Here is a 20,509-nt window from a genome sequence, read left to right as displayed (position 1 = left end):
TCCACCCAGGCACACTAGCAGTTGTAGGGCCTGTAGCTATCTCCTATTGTATACTTTGAAAGCATCTCAATTTGTACACGAGTTTTGGCTCGGGTACACTTTAAAGTGAACCAGAGACTAAGCACCCTCATGTATGTTACCATATATATCAGTGGGAACATTAGAGAAAACACCTACCCTGCTCTTTATTTCATTTTTCACTGCTCAGCCTGCTTGTTACCAGCCCTGATAAAATCCCTGACTGAGCATTCAGTCTAGCTTTGCTCAGGAGTCATTATAGCGGAGCCAGAAGGGGTCAGGCTTGGGCATAAAAAGACAGAGAAGACAGACTCAGCTATAATAATTCCTGAGCAAAGCCAGACTGAATGCTCAGTCGGGGATTTTACCAGGGCTGATAACAAGTAGGCTGAGCAGTTAAGGATGGAACAAAGAGCAGTGTAGGTGTTTTCTCTAATGTTCCCACTGATATATATGGTAAAATACATAAGGGTGCTTCGTCTCTGGGTCACTTTAAAGGGAACCTTAACTGAACAGGGGGGTAAAGAGTTTCACTTACCTGGGGCTATTACCAGCCCCCTGCAGCAGTCCTGTGCCCTCGGAGCCGCTCTGGAATCCTCCGGTCCCCCGCTGTCACTTAGTTTCGTTTTTGACGAATCACCAGTCGGCCGGCCGGCATGCCTATTATTGGATGCATTCCCTACTGCAATTAGCGCTGTACAAAGATAGCGCAACGCGTACAAAGATATGCGTTGCCGCATTCCGCACGCGTAGATATGTGGCAACAGCAGTAGGGAATGCGTCCAATAATACACATGGCGGCCGGCCGACTGGTGAGTCGTCAAAAATCAAACTAAGTGACAGCGGGGGACCGGAGGATTCCAGAGCGGCTCCGAGGGCACAGGACTGCTGCAGGGGGCTGGTAATAGCCCCAGGTAAGTGAAACTCTTTACCCCCCCCGTTCAGTTAAGGTTCCCTTTAAGTATCAGTTTAACTTGCTGCCTTATAAATGCCATGCCTCAACAGCAGCCAATTTAGTGTCTTAGAAGTGGTCATACATTATGATCATCATGTTACATTTGTCACTATAGTTACTGTCTACCAATTCTGTATTATATACTACTGCCTATAGTCTGTATTATGTACCCCAAGTTTGTTTCTTACTCTGTACAACACCACAGAGTATGTTGGTGCTTCATAAAAATGCTAATGTTATTCACTTCAGCGGTCGGTGGGTCTGGTGATGTGGTTTACCTCTATAGGCATGGCACTCTTGGCGAGCATCCGTTCCGTGTCCAGGATCTTGATAGAGGCGTCAGCAGAGCCAGTGGCGATCAGCTGCCCATCTCGGCTGTAAGTAGCCACGCGACACGGCCCCTTGTGGGAGGTGACATAGCAGGTCTCATACTCTGAGGCTTCCGGAGACATAGTCTGTACATCAGCATCAAACTCCAGGTCAATGCCAGTCCCTGGGGCCACCGTGTCCGAGCGCCCTATGGCATACTGAACCGCACTATCGTCATTCTCCATACCTGAAAGCAGCAAATACAAGATCACTAAAAACACATGTATACATTGCACAAGTTATTCTAATACAGTAAGGCCCTTTCTATACGAGCAGCTGAAGGCGGAGAAATGTACTGCCCGTCAGCTGCTCGCGCTTGTTAGCGCTCAGTACTGCGCTTCACATACGCCCCATCCCCCATGGAGTCACATCTGAGCGTGGCAACAGCCATGCCTAGATGTGACATGTTGTGGTTCTCTGCCAGGCAGTAACACCACTGCGCCTCAACACTGACACGCGTGGTATAACAAAGGCTAACATTTGGCGGCATTTTAATTGCACCTGAATGGCGCTCACGGGTTGCAGCCAAGAGGCCAAACTGCCCAACAAGCCTGCAGTTCAGCCTCCCGTGTGAAAGAGGCCTAACTGCTCAAAACTCTAACATTCAATCTGCTGTAGTCAGAGATTAATGCTGCGTACACACTTGCGATAACGATCGTTCGTAAACACCAATTAACGATTGCTCGTCCGACAATTGCATAAAGTTCTTTCCGTCGCAATCAGAAGCGATCGTTAAGGAGAGCGAGGAAAGTGCAATCATTGCACGAGCGAATTTTCCAACAAGTTGGATCCTATCGCGCGATCATCGCTGTTAAAGAAAGGTGTGTGTACAGCAATCGCGCGAGAACGATCGGTACAGAATGTAATGCGCATATAGCTGGAACCTACGTATTTCCAATGTATTGTGTTTGGTAACGATCGTTCTGTGAGAATTTTGAAAAAACAAAAAAACAAAACATCAGTCTTGCTGTTAATTAAAATGTTTTGTAAAACATTAATTACGTCATATCCATGTGCGCACGGAACCATTCTTCACTGAACGTTCGTTTCTGCAATAACAATCGCTGCACTACATTCTCAGTTGCCTAATTTGCATTTACTGCTCTGCTAACTATCGTTCGTCGCGGAACTATCGTTCCTAACGAACGATCATTATCGCAGGTGTGTACGTACCATAAGTCCCATGTCTACCTGGATCTTACAATGACCCTTAGATAAGAGCTTGTTGCAGAGCTCCTTGCAGATGTTGACCTGGCTGGGATTCGAACCGGGGTCCCAACGCTGCAAGGCGAGAGTGCTAACCATTACACCACCTTGCTGCACATGTTATAAACCGGGTTATAGCTATTTAAAATGCTTGGTCAAATGCATAAATGTAAAAAGAACACAGGGAAATTTGGGCGCAGGCTGAAGCCGAAAAACGGCTCACCATGCTGTGGCCAATAGCTCGGTGGTGTTAATTACAATTACCCCTCCAATGCGCCGTACAATGGGGGTATGATGCAATTTGGCTCCCAGCTATTGCTGGCTGCACATTGCGCTGCTTTTATCATAATTTGGGCTCAGGCTTTTGCCGTCGCTATAGCTGTAATTCACATTACGGCCTACGGCGGCGCCAAGATGTCCTCGGCCGCATGGCGCTCTTTTAACCTGACTCCTTGGGCAATCTTCAGAACTGCGTATGCAGGGTTCCAAACTTGCACATGCACAGTAGGGATGGGCTCATCCTCAGAACTACTTGGTTATGCAATAGTGCCAAAGAATGCCTGAGTAGTTTCAAACACCTGTGGAATAGCGACAAAGATGCTGCAACAATAAGCCAAAACGGAAGACTGGTAAGGCCCTGTACTATCCAGAGCTTTCCCTCTACTTAGGCAATTATCAGCCATGAAGGGAGTTTCTTCACGTCAGGTTTGCTTTAATGGTTTTCTGGATGGCCAGAGACAGACCAGGAAACTGAATACAGCACAAAAGCAAGTTCCTGTATCAGAGTTCACATCAGCTGCAGCAGTGTGCCTGGGGTATATGGAACTGTGGATATGTGCAGAACATACATTATTGCAGTGGACAGCAATAAGACACTCTACATTATATCCATTGCAGGTATTTTATGGCAAAGGTATGGAACTCTGGCCCAATGATTATATGGTTCAAAGCGCATCCTTTCACCCAATCGTTGCCGTTTCCTCATCTGTGTGAGTGGAGGGTTTAAAGCAAGCACAAAATGCTGGCAGAGCATTGTAGGGATGTGTGGTAGATTGCATAACACCCTAAAACAGTAAAACTAAGCAATATATAAAAAGGATCAAAATGATCATCTAGGGCAACAAATAAGCCAAGTGTGTATACATAGTTTCAGTCATTCACAGGGGATTGCTAGTTACTCACCCACTTTGATAAGATGCAAGAGCTGTTCGGAGGGGGCGCAACCGGAGGTGAGTTTTAGCTCATTGATCAGCCCGTTGGCAAGGTTGATGTGCCCATCGTAGAGTAGCTGGCTGACAATGAGCTTGTACAGCTGGTGGCGATCCTTAAGCGTGATCTTGTATCTGTACATCGCAGCAGGAGAGTAACCAGAGTCTGCAAAATAAACCACAACAGCTTTAATTATACAGTGTCAATGTAAAGTAAATTCGCACAAGAAGTGTCAGAATACGTGGGGCGAGTAGAGAAAGCAATGCCCTTGGCCAGCATTTGGCTTAATCACTCCATCTGGGCAGATTGCTCACCTGGGTGCCAAGGAGTATTTGGGGCGGCTGTACACACGCTGAATTCTCAGCAGAGGGAGATTTTTTTTTGGGCCGCCTCGTATTTGTTTAATTTAGCGTGTAACAAGGGCTGTGTAGTCGGTAGAAAAAAACGATCGCACTCAGATTCCTCAGTTTATGAAACCACCGACTCAGACTATGCAGAAACAGATCTGATACCTAGCAGATCGGGTGAGTGCTGTCTACCCAGTCATGGTAGCACAAATTTCCTATGAGGTTTCCTGTTAGGTACCCTAAACTAGACTAGCGCCAAAGGATTAATACTTACCTGCAGCTTCCTCCAGCCCCATGGTCTGTCTGCTCCCTCTTTGTCACTCTGGTCCCCTCTGTTGTGCCAGAGTGAGGACCATGATCCAGCCAGGTTGCAGGCCAATGTGCATGCGCTGTCCCAGCTGCACAAACTCCTAATTCCATGGTCAGAGCATTCTGCACAGGTGCAGTTTCAGTCTTTGGGTGCGCGCGGCTTGAACTGCACTTGGGCAGTGGCCCGCAACTCAGCTGAGTCACAGGGCTGACAGAGGAAATAAATATCAGCCTTCATATCCCTCAATCATACAGCCAGGTAGGTTCAGCTACCTGGCTACTGGAGCTGCCCTTTTTGATGAGGAGGGGGAAGGGGTAATTACAGTGGACCAAATTGTTCTATCTTTTATAGATTTTTAAGATGTTAAAGTGGACCTGAATTCTTGCACAGGACTGAAGGAAAAGACAGGGAAATCCACATTGTACTTATTTGGAGAGTTTAGCCTCACTAATTCCCCCTTGCCAAGGCAGTGCAGCTAATTGGTAAACACAGGATGTTAATTTCTCTGCTTCCATAAAAGCAGTAAGTAGACACACTGCAGATGTATTGCAGTATTTGTATAAGCTGTAACTTCGAAGGTTGTTATGCTGTTGCTTATCTTTTATATCCGAGACTAAGTTCTGAGTTCAGGTCCACCTTTTAGCGTGCAACACTGACATTGGGCTCTATTCACAATGAGTTACCGCATGAGTTAAATTAGGTAGTGATAAACACAGACCAAAATATCTCCATTTTCAAAAATTCACTATTTTTTTCTCCCTTAATTACCTCATGCGGTAAAAGTGTGGTAATTACCTCAAATTTTATCTCCAATTTGAGATTCTCAATTGAAAAGTTGGTGTTAATTAAAGAGACACTGAAGCGAAAAAAAAAAATGATATTATGATTTGTATGTGTAGTACAGCTAAGAAAAAAAACATTAAGATCAGATACATCAGTCTAATTGTTTCCAGTACAGGAGGAGTTGAGAAACTCCAGTTGTTATCTCTATGCAAAAAAGCCATTAAGCTCTCCGACTAACTAGTCGTGGAGAGGGCTGTTTTCTGACTTTTATTATCTCAACTGTAATTGAACTGTTCACTTTTTCTCTGCTAGAGGAGAGTTCATTACTTCACAGACTGCTCTGAAAGACTCATTTTGAATGCTGAGTGTTGTGTAATCTGCACATATTATAGAGTGATGCAATGTTAGAAAAAACACTATATACCTGAAAAGAAAAATATGAGAATATTTTCTTTGCTGCTAATCTTCTAGTAATTATTCATAGTACACAACCAATTCATTATAATATATATATATATATATATATATATATATATATATATATATTTTTTTTTTTTTTTTTTTTGCTTCAGTGGCCTCAATTCACGGAGCTTTATCAAACGTTTATCAAACACTTTATCAAACGTTTGATAATTTACCTCATAGGTAAAATCTCATTTTAAATTCACTAAGGTGTTATATATTTATCGAATGTTTTACCGATAAAACGTTCAACAAATATATAACACCTTAGTGAATTCAAAATGAGATTTTACCCATGAGGTAAATTATCAAACGTTTGATAAAGTGTTTGATAAACGTTTGATAATGCTCCGTGAATTGAGGCCAGTGTCTCTTTAAGGATTTTTTTTATCACCCACAAATGGTGATAATTATCACTTCTCTGCTTTTGGCCTTCAGGATGGAGCCTTTTGAGCTTTGTTTGCTCGAGTTTATGTCAATTTTACATAGAAGGCAGAAAAGACGAGTGTCTAATCTCAAGGCGCACTTTCAGACCTTGTACAGTCTTTTAGATGATGTTATAGATGGCGAGGAGGAAATTCATCTCTGCTCTAAAAGATAAGCAACAGCATAATTACCTTTAAAGAAAAACATTTCTGTTACAGCTGATACAAATCCGGCAAAAAAAAATCTCCAGTGTATGTACTTCCTGCTTTCATGGAAGCAGACATAGGGTTAACATCCTGTGTTTATGCATTAGCTGCTCTGCTGAGGCAGCCAGCTGGCACAGCTGAGAGCCAAAATTACAGTTGTGATTATTCACAGATGAGGGGGAATTAGACAGGCTAAATTATATACATACAGGGTGCATTTCTATATGTTTTTCTTATGTCCTGTGCAAGAATTGAGGTCCCACTTTAAATGTGACAGGCTTTCCTGGGTAGTCTCTGTGTAATGGGTGGCAAGTATATGGGCTGCCCTACAGTGGTCAAAAAAGCTTTATTTCCGTACATATTACTGACAGTTTTATCACCTGTTTTATCACACTTTTATCAAACATTCATCACACTTGGTACATTTTTAGTGAATACTCACTATTTTCAGTGAATTATTACTGGAGGTAATTTTTCACCCAAAAAAGAGTTACCGCACATGGTTTTGTGAATAGAGTCCATTCTCTATACAGCACCTCAGTATACATCAAACTGCTCAAATATAATTATTGCATCCTATGAGCCAATCAGCCTCACGCTATCCTCCCAGATTGAGAAATAGGTGAGACAAGCCGATTGGCTGCTTATGTATCTGCTCCCCAGGCACGGTATAACACTCACCCGTGTCAGAATTGCTGCTGATGGCGACTGGGAAACGGTGTAGACGTCACCACTGTGCGACGAGCAACGACCTATTATCCATCCAAGCGCGTGCGCCTTCTGCGGAACGCCCACCTGCCTGTATTTGCTGCTGTCTGGCGTCTGCCCGCCTCCGGCGCAGTGACGTCGGACGTCTCCGTCCTGAGTCACAACGGTTTTTCTCCCCACCAGCCATTGAGAAGCGGCCTTTCAGGGAGCCGCAGCCAATCGGCGCTTGGGTCTATTAAAGCGCCTTGTTAGCGGGCGGTTTGAATCGCGGAGGGGGGAAGTCGGGCAGTTGGTGGATAGGAATCCGAGAGGCATCAGGCAGATCTCCGCTTCCCAGGCCTGGATTCCCCTCACCCGTGTAAGTGCAGGGGGGCTGGTGCATGAGTGTGTGGGGGACATGTGCAAGGAGACTTCATTGAGTACAGTGTCCTGCTGTGTGTATTCGGTGAGCAGAGGGGGTATGTGATATAGAAAGAAGGGGGGGATGTAATAGGCTGTATTAAGGGCCTGTTATGGCTGTGGTTCTTAGCGTTATGTTGGTAAGTATCGTGTTTGCTAGTACCCCCTGGTCTTAATAATGTTATCTCAAGTATGCCATTGCTCATACAATTAAAGTGATCCTGAAGCGAATTTTAAAGGACAACTATGGTGAACATTTAAATTCCTGCAAACACATACAGATAAGTGTTCCTTCCAGAGTAAAATGACCTCCTTTTCTCCTATGTTGCTGTCACTTACAGTAGGTAGTAGAAATTTGACAGAACTGACAGGTTTTGGACTAGCCCATCTTATCATGGGGTATTCTCAGGGATTTGTTTATTTTCAAAAGCACTTAGTGAATAGCAGTTACTTTGTCCAACTGCCAAAAAAGTGTGCAGCAAATGAGGCTGGCCAGCATCATTGTATAAATCCTTTTCAAGGAATGTCTTTATGAAGCATGAAAGTAGGCGGCTTACGTGTGACGTCAGTCACGTCACTGTGTGTTGGGGAGCAGGGGAGATGGAGATCGGGTGGGGGAAGGCGGCTGCTGGCCAAAAAGGACAAATGGCCGTCCGTCCTGGCCTTGTGCCGGACGGAGGACCACTAGTCCAAAAACCGGACCGTCCGTCCTAAATCTGGACGGATGGCCACCCTACATGAAAGCCTTGCTGAGAATAACCCAGGAGGAGATGGGACTAGTCCAAAACTGATGTTTCTACCTACTGTAAGTGACCGCAACATAGGAGAAAAGTAAAATGGCTAATTTTATGTTAAAAATGTACTTTGTATTTGTGTTTGCAAGTACTGTTTCCCCAAAAATAAGACAGTTATATTAACTTTTCTTTCAAAATGTGCAAGGGCTTATGTTCAGGGAGGTCTTATATTTTGTGGGGGTAGCCAGATCCCCTTTAGTATGTAGGCAGAGTCCCCTGCAGATTTCGTCCCTCCCCAACCCGCCCGCTTGCTTTACCATCACTGTTCCTGGCCCACTCCTTAAAGAAAACCTGAACTGAAAATTAAGTCAAAATCAGCATACACAAGTCATACTTACCTTCCATGTAGTCTACTCCTCAGTGTCTTTCTCCTGTCCCGTGTCCTATTTGTTCACTGATCAAGAGAATTTTCCGTCCATTTTAAAAAATGGCCATTACCCATAACAGCTTTCTGGTCAGCACACAGTTAAACTGTAACATCGCCCACTTGAGCCATAGGGAAACATGGACATTACCTGGTACATCAGTTTTCCTCTCAGCTATAACTGACAGCAACTGATATTTTACTGACAGCAACTGATATATTTCAGATCTGACAAAATATTGTCAGAACTGGAAGGAATTATTGTCAGAAGAAAATGATGAACTTCTGAGAGGAACTGATGGCAAGGTAACTATGCAATGTTCATTTGAAGTTACCTCATGTGTTTATTTTAAATATTTTTACTCAGTACAGGTTCTCTTTAAGCGCTGCCATAGGCTGCAATGTATACGGTTATACCAGGGCTCAGTGACTAATTTGGGTGCTGGAGCTCAAAATGGCAGAAAAATTGTTGTCCGGTGCCCAAATTACGTGTCCAAACGCCCCAGAACTGTGATGATTAGGAGGAGGAATAGCATTATCTGGACTTTGAGGAGGCTCGGGGTGAGCCATCCTTCAGCATCTTAATTTGCGTAGCATGACTGGATCGTCCCCGGATTTGGCTTCAGTGCACTGAAATTTAGAGGCTGTAATCTAAAAAAAAAAAAAAAAAAAAATATATATCTATCTATCTATCTATATCTATCTATCTCTATCCTGTGCACATTAGAAGTATTCCCGGCCAGTGTTCTCCCCAGAATTTTTTTCCAGCCGGGTGGTATGAAAAAGTAGCCGGGTGGCATGAAAAAATAGCCGGGTGGGGATAGATGAGAGAATGCAGAGCCGGTGCTTCTGTCAGCAATTATGCTTACAGCATAGGAGGAGGTGCGCCGATGACAGCTGGGTGCTCACCAATGCTAGCCGGGTCGAGCTCCCGGCTAAAAGAGCCTGGGGAGAACACTGCCGGCACTAGTCTTTTAGGGCAACCTTTTTGAGCCCGGGGCCCCCTATACCGACCAAACTTTTCTCTGGGGCCTGGGGGAGGGGGGCGGGGATTTGGGGGTCGTGGTTAGTGGCGGTGGCAGTCCCCCTCCTGCCTTTTTTCCCCCGATTGTGAGTGTAGTATGTACACTCGGCCCCTCAGAAAAACTGCCCAGGGACCACCAAGGGGGCCGCGGCCCCCAGGTTGGGGACCCCTGTTTTAGGGGACCCAGCTGGTAACGGCACTCTCTACAGCAGGAAGTGCTATGATTGGCCAAATTGGGTGAGCATAGTTTACCAACTACCTATCATTTTGAGAGGGTGCTGTCCACCCAATTAAGAGCGCTTTTTCGCAAATGCACGACAGTTGTTGTAGTGAGCGTAATCCCATAGGACTACTTGTGCAGCACTTTGCTGATCGCCAGTGATTAGCAAACTGTGAATCGTGGGAGAAAAGCTCGCGAGTGTGAATGGGTCCATAATGTATGACATCCAGCAAGAAACCTCATAGGGAGCAGTCCTCCAGTCACAGCAGCCACTGCAGCATGAAAGGTTGTGATTGGCTGAATAGGGTGCGGCGTGGTTTGCTACATCTGGAACCTAAATATTTGAGAAATTGCTTTCCACCCAATCACCACCCCGCCCTTTCTTTCCAGTAAGTGCCTAACGCTTGGTAACGCCACTAGTTTCACGTGTAACATGCAGTGGTGTTACCTGGTGGCAAAAACTGCCTCTTACTGCATCTGAGGTGCCCTGCTCAGATAAAACTCTGTGCGGGGAAGGACGCCTGTCCACAGCCCTTGGCAAGCATGTGAATGGGAGCAGCTGATAGTTCGTGAATTATCGGTCTTCAGATGCCTGTGGAAAAGAAGCCTAAAGCCCCGTACACACGCCATATTTTAACAAACGAGGGGTCCGTCAGACCCTCCCGCGGCTGCAGTGGTTCTGCCGACAGTTGCACGTGAGTACATGCTGTCGGCAGACTGATGAGACTGTTTTTGATGGATCCGTCAAATAGTCTCATCAGTCTGCCAGACCTGTCGTTTGTAAAAATACAGCGTGTGTACGCGCCTTTAGGCTATGCGTTCTGCCACTTCACCTTTCATGCTTTACTCAGTTTTCACTAAGAATCTCTCCTTTAAGAGCCAAGTTATAAGGTCTGAACCCCCTCCCTTCCTCCAAATTCTAACTCTCCAGCAGTAACCAAATTAAGATCCAGGTATTCATGAGTAAAAGCGAAGATGAAAGTGCACACCATGTGGAATTTTTCACATTATATGTATTCTTCCCTTATGTGTAAAGCTCAAATCAACATACAATACAAAAGTGGGGAGCCATAGATCACCAGGGAAGCAATAGACCCTGGGGACCTTTGAAGGGGTGGGAGAGGGCCATTCGACCCCAGGAACTGTATGGGGGGGACACTACTAGACACCTGGGAACTGTATAAGGGGGTGGCAACTGGAAATTGAGTTTGGGCCATGACTTGGTCCCAGTGTTCAGTTTTGGCCCACTTTGTATTTGTTTTACACCCCTGGCCAAAAGGAATGCTGGATCTTTAGTGATGTCTGGCTACATGCGCTAACGATGCCTGTTGTGTTTCAGGAGAATATGGATCCCCGAGCAGCGAAGGAGAATCGTCCTCTTGTCCCAGGCCCTAATGTGAAGGTAGTGAATACAGCTGTTCTGTTCAGAAGGTGGTCAGATGGACGTTATGCACTGTATGAGGATACTGGGTTGTACAGAGTTACCATACTCCTTTTGCTCTCAGAACACCTCAAATTTTTTCCATAATGTGAAAAATTTGAGATTCTCCTGTATGCTGACCTCACACAATCTCTGCAGATTTCTCAGCTGGGTGTCCATGCTACAAACATCCAGCTCTGCTAGATCCTACTCCACCCAGCAAGGCTGGCTCAGTGCTTTCTACTCACTACAGTCCTTATGAGTCCCCATGGAAGTGAGAACGTGAGAATTCCTGGAGGTCAGCAGATTGACCACAGCCGATGATGCTAGTTTCAGTAGTTCTAACTCATTGATCACACTTTTCCACATTTTGGAGTTTGGTGTGAACATTAAACTGATGCTCCTGAGCTGCATCTGCATGAATGTATACATTACACTGTGGATGTACAGTTGGCAGACTAGGTGACAGTTCATTTAGTATTTATGTAGTGTGGACCTCTTATAATGCCTACCATAGCCCTATGTCTTTATGTATCGTGTAGTGTATGTATCATAGTCTAGGGCCAATTTTTAGGGGGAAGCCAGTTAACTTATCTGTAGATTTTTGGGATGAGGAAACTGGAGTGCCCGGAGGAAACCCACGCAGACACAGGAAGGACATACAAACTCTGTACAAATATTGCCCTCGCTGGGAATCAAACGGGCGGCAAAGCGAAAGTGCTATCCACTACACTGTGCTGCCCGTATATATGAATAAGCTGGTGGAGTCCTGGTTATCTGGAACGCAACTAACCAGCAGTCTCAACCAGCTAGCACAATACACCGGCAGTTCTCAGTGGTGAAGGCCAGCTTCTTAGGCTGTTTGTGGGTTCTACTGATCTGGGCTCCATGGCTCACCCAAGGTTAATATACTTCGTTACTGTATTTAACATTTAATACAGAGTTCATGGTATGTACATAGAGCAGGATATAATACTGTATTAGCTAGGCCTGTTTTTAACAGTCGCAAGCAACCAGAAAGTACTTATCTGGCATCAGCTGTTCCCAATGGGTGTTAGATAAGGAGACTTTACTGTGGTCTGTTTATACATTTGTTTTATTAATGTGGATCTGAACTATTGCACAGCACACAATGAGAAGTCTTTATTCAACATAGTTGCTGAAGAAATCCACTGCTCTGTTTATCTAGATCAAAGTATCCAATTAGTTCTTAGCTGGAGCTGTGAATAGACTGCAGGAGCTCTACCTATGCAGCTCCTCCCATACAGTAAACAATGAGGTATAAAGGACATTTGTAAGGGGTGATATGGAGGCCGCCATATTTCCTTTTAGACAATACCAGTTGCCTGCCTATGCTTCTGGTCTTGTGTGCCTCTACTTTTTAGCCATCTAACTGAACAAGCAGCAAATCAGTGGTTTCTGACAAGATTAGCTGCATGCTTCTGGTGTTCAAACACTGCTGCAGCCCAATAGATCAGCAGGGCTGGCAGGCAACTGGTATTGTTTAATGGGAAATAAAATGGCAGCCTCCATATACGTCTTGACTCAGGATTCCTTTAAAAGAGAACCTGAAGTGAAAATAAAGCTAACCACTTAAGGACCAGGGGATTATTGATTGATCTGTGCTGCGTGGGCTCTCCAGCCCGCAGCACAGATCAGGATTGAGCCAGGGCGACCAGACTTCACCCCCCCCCCCTTTTTCCCCACTGGGGGGGATGTCCTGCTGGGGGGGGACTGATCGCCGCCGGCTAGTTTGCTTTAGTGGAGGGGGCTCCTCAAAGCCCCCCTTTGGAGCGATTTTCCCCCTCTTTCCCTCCCTCCCCTCCTTCCCATGGGCAGCACAGGACGGTGATCCGTCCTGCACCGCCTCTGATAGGCTTCAGCCTATCAGATGCCGGCGATCTCCGCCCCCCCCCCCAGCAGCGCCGTGCGACGTAAACACCGGCAATTTCTTCCCCGCGTGTTTACATTTAGCCTGCGAGCCGCGATCGGAGGCTCGCAGGCTGTTCACGGAGACACCCTCTGTGAACTGACATGAAGCGGCCGTTTCCATGTAATTCCACTTACGACCTGCAGCCGCCTATCGGCGTTAGGCGGTCGTTAAGTGGTTAAAATAACCATACACCGGTCATACTTACCTACTGTGTAGTCTACTCATCAATCTTTCTCCTCTCCTGCGTCCCATTTGTCTGCTGTGATCAATGGAATTCTCTGTCCTCCATTTTAAAAATGGCCATTACCCCATAACCGCTTCCTGGTCAGCACACTGTTAAACTGTAATATCACCCACTTGAGCCATAGGGGCACATGGACATTACCTTGCACGTTCAGATGTAACTGACAGCTGCTGATATATAACGAACAGCAACTGGTATATTTCAGTTCTGACAAAATATTGTCAGAACTGGAAGGGGTCACTAAGAAGAAAATGGTGAGGTTAGTATGTAATATTTGCAGTTGTGCTAATTTTAAATTTACACTCTTCAGGTTCCCTTTAACCTCCTCGGGGTAACCTGCGGTGGAGGATTTCTTTGCTATGCACTTTGCTAGCTGCGTGCATATACCGATTCGCCGCTACCCGCCATGCCGCCCCCCCCTCCAGACCCCTTGCGCAGCCTGGCCAATCAGTGCCAGGCAGCACTGAGGGGTGGATCGGGATTCGCCATGGCGACGGGGGAAGCCGAGCAGGAAATCCCATTCTGAACGGGATTTCCTCCTTGCAAAGATTGCCGGCAGCGATCAAAGTAGGTAGGAGGATGCCGCTTGTCAGCGGCTGTCATGTAGCTAGCGCTAGGCTAGCTACATGAATTTAAAAAAAGTGCTGCGCCGCCCCTTTGCTGACAGAATTGGAAAGGCAGGGGGGTTAAAGAGACACTTAAGCCAGAAAAAAAAGTTTTACTCACCTGGTGCTTCTACCAGCCCCCTGCAGCAGTCCTGTGCCCTCGCAGCCACTCACTAATCCTCTGGTCCCCCACTGCCAGCTAGATTCGTTTTTGCCGACAGGCCTGTCAGGACTGGCCACGCGTAGCTTTTTCTGCATTCCCGGCTGTAATTAGCACTATTGCGGGCCGCAACGCGTACAAAAATTAGCGCAATAGCGCTAATTACAGTTGGGAATGCGGAAAAAGCTACGCGTGGCCAGTCCTGACGGGCCTGTCGGCAAAAACGAAACTAGCTGGCAGTGGGGGACCAGAGGATTAGTGAGTGGCTGCGAAGGCACAGGACTGCTGCCGGGGGCTGGTAGAAGCCCCAGGTGAGTAAAACTCATTTTTTTTCTGGCTTAAGGTTCTCTTTAAGTAGTGTGGTGGTCAAGTATATGCGAGTAACTTCGCGTTGATGCATAATTTTATGCAGCTTGAAAATGAACCAAACTAATCCTGTTGAGGTAAAAATCAATTGGTTCATTTTCAAGCTACATAAATTTGCATACAAATGAGGCACAGTCCGAATGCATAAATACAAAACAGTAGTGCAGCATACATGGACATACCGGTGCTCAGAGGTGTGCTGGTGACTGTGGGTGCTGGGCACTGCTCGCCTGACGTCCGTTTCGCGCTTCTATGGAGGCCTCCGTAGAAGCGTGAAACGGCTGTCAGGCGAGCAGTGCCCAGCACCCACAGTCACTATCACACCTCTGAGCACCGGTATGTCCATGTATTCTGCACTACTGTTTTGTATTTATGCATTCGGACTGTGCCTCACTTTTTGAAGAATAAATGTACGTTGCAGTGCCGATCATTCCTGCTCCTTCTTCCATGTACGTACTTCCCTTGGATCAGAGCACGCAAGTTATAACACTGTGGGTGAGGTGTGTTTTACCTGCCTAATCCCCTTCCATGCTGACTATGTACTGCTGCAGTGCCAACTGCCTTTCTACCTGCTTCTATAAATTTGCATACATTTACATCAACTCGAAGTTATTTGCATCTACTTGACCATACCTTTAAGCAACCACTATTGCTGAATTTATAAAAATAAAACTATACTGCAGATAATGCTAGCAGAAAGGATAGTGAAGGGTCAAAAAACTATACTGCAGATAATGCTAGCAGAAAGGATAGTGAAGGGTCAAAAAAAATAAATCACCCTGCTGTTTAGATGTTCATGACAGCGTGCATGTGAAGAGGGTCTTACCGACGGTCTGTCTGATGGCATTTCAGCTATTAGTTAAACTGCCTCATTTTAGCCAGGCAGATGCACGCATCCCGGAGTACAGCCTTCGTCTGTAAGCTTCCCTCACATTCACGATGTCATGAATGTGTAAACAGCAGGGTGATTTAACAAATCCTTAAAGTGAACCAGAGACAAAGCACACTCATGTATGTTACCATATATATCAGTGGGAACATTAGAGAAAACACCTACCCTGCTCTGTTTCATTCTTCACTGTTCAGATTGCTTCTTAGCAGCTCAGATAAAATCCCCGACTGAGCATTGTCTGGCTTCCTTCAGGAATCTTTAGAGCTGAGTCTGTGTTCTCTGGTGCCTTTTCAAGCCCAAGTCTGCCCCCCTTGTGGCTCTGCTCAGGAATCATAGCTGAGCATTCAGTCTGCCTTTGCTATGACTCAGCTATGATTCCTGAGCAGAGCCACAAAGGGGGCAGACTTGGGCTTGAAAAGGCACCAGAGAACAGACTCAGCTATAAAGATTCCTGAAGGAAGCCAGACTGAATGCTCAGTCGGGGATTTTATCTAAGCTGATAAGAAGCAATCTGAACAGTGAAGAATGAAACAGAGCAGGGTAGGTGTTTTCTCTAATGGTCCCACTGATGTATATGGTAAAATACATGAGGATGCTTCGTCTCTGCTTCACTTTAACCCTTCACTATCCCCTTCTACTAGCATTAACTTCACTATAATTTTTTTTTAATACATTTTGTGATAGTGGTCCTTTAAAGGGAACCTGAACTGAGTAAAAATATTTAAAATAAACGCATGTAGCTGCAACTATAACAAACTACCTCACCATCAGTTCCTTTCTGAAGCTCACCATTTGCTTCTTACAGTGATCCCTTCCCGTTCTGACAATATTTTGTCAGAACTGAAATATACCAGTTGCTGTCTGTAATATATCAGCAGCTGTCAGTTACAACTGAATGTGCAAGGTAATGTCCATGTTTTCCTATGGCACAAGTGAGCGATACAACAGTTTTTAAAGGGGAACTGAAGAGAGGTATATGGAGGCTGTCATGTTTATTTCCTTTTAGACAATACCAGTTGCCTGGCAGCCCTGCTGATCCTCTGCCTCTAATACTATTAGCCATAGCCCCTGAACAAGCATGCAGCAGATCAGGTGTTTCAGTGGTTCAGACTTATAAGTCAGATCTGACAAGACTAGCTGCATGCTTGTTTCTGGTTTTAATCAGATACTACTGCAGAGAAATAGACCAGCAGGGCTGCCAGGCAACTGGTATTGAGTAAAAGGAAATAAACAGGACAGCCTCCATATACCTCTCTCTTCAGTTCCCCTTTAAGTGTGCTGACCAGGAAGCTGTTATAGGGTAATGGCCATTTTCAAAATGGAGGACAGAGAATTCCATTGATCATAGTGGACAAACAGGATGCAGAAGAGAAGGAGACTGGTGAGTAGACTACACAGGAGGTAAGTATGACATGTTTGGTTTTTTGTTTTTGTTTTTTTACTTTAATTTTCAGTTCAAGTTCTCGAAGTCTCGGTACTCCCTACATAGTAAAACAGTTAATTTTTTTTCTTAAAGTGTAACTGTCGGGCATAAAATTAATTCTTTAATTTTATCTGGTAAACAAGTAATAAGGATGCTAACCGGGTAATGCAAAAATTAAAATCATTACATTACTTTTCTAGTTGAAGCGCTGCGTAACATGTTGGCGCTTTATAAATACGATAAATAGCTGATAAATTATCATTCCCCAGTTTACATGACTCCTTATTTGGTACACAAGAGAAGTTGCAGGGCATGCTTGGTTGTATTTTTACTTCCCCCTCAGACTTGACTAAGGGCTGGTTCAGACGGACGTCTGCGTCGCGTCTGGGGGCGTTGCAGCGGCTGCGCGGTCAGGCTTTCAGTAGCCTGCGGTCGCGTCGTGATGCGGTCGCGTTTTTTTTCCCGTAGGGGAACATTAGCCGTCGCGGTTGGCCGCTCCCTGGAAGCTACATGTTGCTTCCAGGGGCACCCCGAACGCTCGCAAAAATCGGGACCCGAACGCCGCGTTCGGGTAAAAGCTCGGTGTAAACGCTCCCATTCACTTGAATGGGAGCGTTTACCGCGACGGTCCGAACGCTTGCGGTAAACGCTCCGCAAGCGTCCGTCTGAACCAGCCCTAATGCAGCCTGATTGGCTGAAGCCTTTTTCGCTCCAGTTTTCCCCTCCCACACCTCTATTCCCCTCTGGCCAAAATTTCTCAGGCTGAAACAATGCACTTTCTATAGTGAAGGGCGGACAAAGCAGGCAGGAGACTAAGGGCGGATATAACATCACGACTAGCTTCAAAATAGCTACAGTAAATATGGAAACTGTCTAGAATAGGATTCTCTACTTTTCCTTTATAAAATTCACAGGAATCAGAACGTGGACAGTGCAATACATATATTATGTAAGTAGAGCAAGTATTTATCTCCTGAAATAGTATGGCTGACAGCTCCTCTTTAAAGAAAACCTGTAAAATCAATGTTCCCCTGGGGGGTACTCACCTCGGGAGGCGGAAGCCTCAGGGTCCCAATGAGGCTTCCCACGCCGTCCCTCGGGTCTCTCTGCAACCCTCCAAATGTAAATATTTACCAGCGCAGGCGCTGTGGCGGCACCCTGCTCCGAAATAAGCGAAATACCCGATCCCCGTTGGGTCTGCTGCTGCGCAGGCGCAAGTCTCCGGCGCCTGCGCTGTAGAGCGGACCTGACTGAGATCGGTTATTTCAGTCTATGTTCGGAGCCGAAAGCTGCAACAGCGCCCCCGCAGGAGCCTGGAAAGGTAAATATTGAACAAACTGACAAATCTGTTGGGCCGCTATTCGGAGGGCTGCAGCGAGACCCCTGTGGGACAGAGGACGGCGTGGGAAGCCTCATTGGGACCTTGAGGCTTCCCCCTCCCGAGGTGAGAACCCCCCAGGGGAACTTTGTGATGTTAGTGTCTCTTTAAAGGTTCGCATACTGTGGCTAATCTTTTAGAGCAGAGAGGAAGTTCGAGTTAAGAGTATACCCAACATCTATACAAGGTTTTTGAACATCCTGAACTTCAGCTCTGATTTCATGTTCTATGTATAGCTATATTTTGTTCTGAATAAAACTGTTATCAAGCCTCATATTTTGACTGCTGTCTCTGCAGAATTTGTCTACTATGGCAGATGGACCCAAGCGGATCCCGGTTGCCCACCTACAGCAAGGAGCCCAGGGAAAGCCACAAGTCGTTCTCAAACAAATCCCCTCCTCTAATGCCCCACAGAGAGTGCTCTGCCAGAAACCTGCCCCACCCAGTCAGAAAACAGCAAATGCACCAGCAGCGAATCGGGTTCAGCCAAAGCCTCCAACTCCACTGCAGCAAGCCTCTTGCCCACAGCCAGCCAATGAGAACAAAGACCCGACTGTGACAAGTAGCTCTGCAGGTGACTGGGGATGCCAGCAATGCTGATGGGATGTGTTCAGAGGGGTACATGTGACCAATATGGCAGTGTTCTCCCCAGGTTGTTATAGCCTGGTGCTCCACTCAGCTCATTTTGGTGAGCACTCGGCTGTCATCTGCTTGCCGCCTCCTCCTCCTATGTTGTAAGTAGTTGCACCATCTCTCTCCTGCTCTCCCTCTCCCCAGCTAATTATGTATGCCCCCCGGCTGGAGAAAATTTCTGGGGAGAACACTGCACAATGGACTGTAAAAGATACCTGTCTCCAGGCAAAGCTACCTGAGCTAAGCAGAGGTATGTTCAAGCTGGATCCACATACCTCTGTGCCTTAGCCGTTCCTCTCCTCGTTCCCTCACTCTGTAATCTCTCCTTGAAAATTTTGGCTAAAAGATATTCAGACTGGCTTGTGTTGGTTTTTCCTCCTACCACCCTCCCATTCCCATCTCTTAAAGAGAACCCGAGGTGGTTTCTAAGAATGAAATCCGCACACAGAGGCTGGGTCTGCCTATGCTGCCCAGCCTCTGTTGCTATGTAGTGTCCACCCAGCCCCCCCCCTGCACTCTGCTATGCCCCCATAAATCAGCTGCGCTGTCCAGGAAACGATGCGATTGAGCGTGGCAATTGCATGGATGATATTAAATGATCATGCCAGTGGCTTTCCATTCACTTGAAAGGACAGTGCTTAAACAAGCACCTCGGCCGTCGTTTACCACCATGTAAATATCAGTATTAACCAGCACTTAAAGAGAACCCGAGGTGGGATTTACTTACCGTATGCTAGTGGGGCACATAGGCTGGTTGTGCACACTAACACCAGCCTCTGTTGCCCCATGGTGTGCCTCCAAGAACCCCCTGCGCTCCGCTATACCCCCCGCAGTGCTGGCGACACGCAGCGGGTCGCCGGCACAATGTTTACCTAAGCGCTGTCTGTCAGCGCCGCTCCTCTGTATCGGCGTTACCCGCCTGCGTCACTTCCCTCCAATTTGCGGGAGGCAAGGGACACGGGTGGGTAGCGCCGATACGGAGGAGGCGGGGGAGAGGTGCTAACAGACAGGTAGAGGTAAACATTGTGCTGGTGACACGCTGCGTGTCGCCAGCACTGCGGAGGGGATAGCGGCGCGCAGGGGGGTCCTGGAGGCACAACATGGGGCAACAGAGGCTGGTGTTAGTGTGCACAACCAGCCTATGTGCCCCACTAGCATAAGTAAATCCCACCTAGAGTTCTCATTAAGGTGCATACAGGTGTCCAATGTTTGACAAATTTTACCACTTCCATGTAATCAGTTTGCCTTGCACAATGTATTCATAGTGCTCAAAATCTTCTGGTAAAATTGTCCAAGGTGGATGTACTCTATGTACCTTAAAGGGAAGCTGAACTGAGCGATATGGATGTTTCATTTTAAACAATACCAGTTGCCTGGTAGTCCTGCTGAACTATTTGCTGCAGTAGTATCTGGATCTCCAACCTGAAACAAGCATGCAGCAAATCCAGTCTGACTTCAGTCAGAGCACCTGATCTGCATGCTTGAGAGGTTGTGGCTAATCAGCAGGAGAGTCGGGTAACTGGTATTTTAAAAGGAAAAAATGCATATCCTTCTCAGTTTAGGTTCCCTTTAAACAACCAGGTGATGTGCTGAGTGAGAGCTGTTCACTAGCTGATGCACCCACTCTGCTGGCCATTTTCTAACTGGGTCCTAGG

At 46.3% G+C, this 20,509-nt stretch overlaps 2 protein-coding genes across 3 annotated transcripts in view; one reads left to right on the top strand and one right to left on the bottom strand.

The window, feature by feature from the left end:
• The window catches only part of CSTF1 (cleavage stimulation factor subunit 1), a 36,521-nt gene extending 29,507 nt beyond the window's left edge, over positions 1–7,014 (bottom strand). Inside the window, exons 1-3 of the mRNA XM_068264478.1 lie at positions 6,973–7,014; positions 3,731–3,922; positions 1,252–1,529 (exon numbers count right to left, since the gene is read on the bottom strand). Of these exons, the coding sequence (XP_068120579.1) occupies positions 1,252–1,529; positions 3,731–3,899 (447 nt within the window). The 5' untranslated portion in view covers positions 3,900–3,922; positions 6,973–7,014. The remainder of the gene's footprint in view (positions 1–1,251; positions 1,530–3,730; positions 3,923–6,972) is intronic.
• The window catches only part of AURKA (aurora kinase A), a 239,049-nt gene that overhangs the window by 200,022 nt on the left and 18,518 nt on the right, over positions 1–20,509 (top strand). Inside the window, exons 1-3 of one of the 2 annotated variants that reach the window (XM_068264482.1) lie at positions 7,165–7,357; positions 11,140–11,202; positions 18,519–18,795. In XM_068264482.1, the coding sequence (XP_068120583.1) occupies positions 11,146–11,202; positions 18,519–18,795 (334 nt within the window). In that variant the 5' untranslated portion in view covers positions 7,165–7,357; positions 11,140–11,145. Of the gene's footprint in view, positions 1–7,164; positions 7,358–11,139; positions 11,203–18,518; positions 18,796–20,509 lie in introns of those variants that run through there. The other variant, XM_068264483.1, reaches the window with a different exon arrangement.

This window comes from Hyperolius riggenbachi, chromosome 12 (genome assembly GCF_040937935.1).
Source record: "Hyperolius riggenbachi isolate aHypRig1 chromosome 12, aHypRig1.pri, whole genome shotgun sequence".
NCBI classification, from domain to species: Eukaryota; Metazoa; Chordata; class Amphibia; order Anura; family Hyperoliidae; genus Hyperolius; species Hyperolius riggenbachi.
This window is presented reverse-complemented; position numbering and strand designations above follow the sequence as displayed.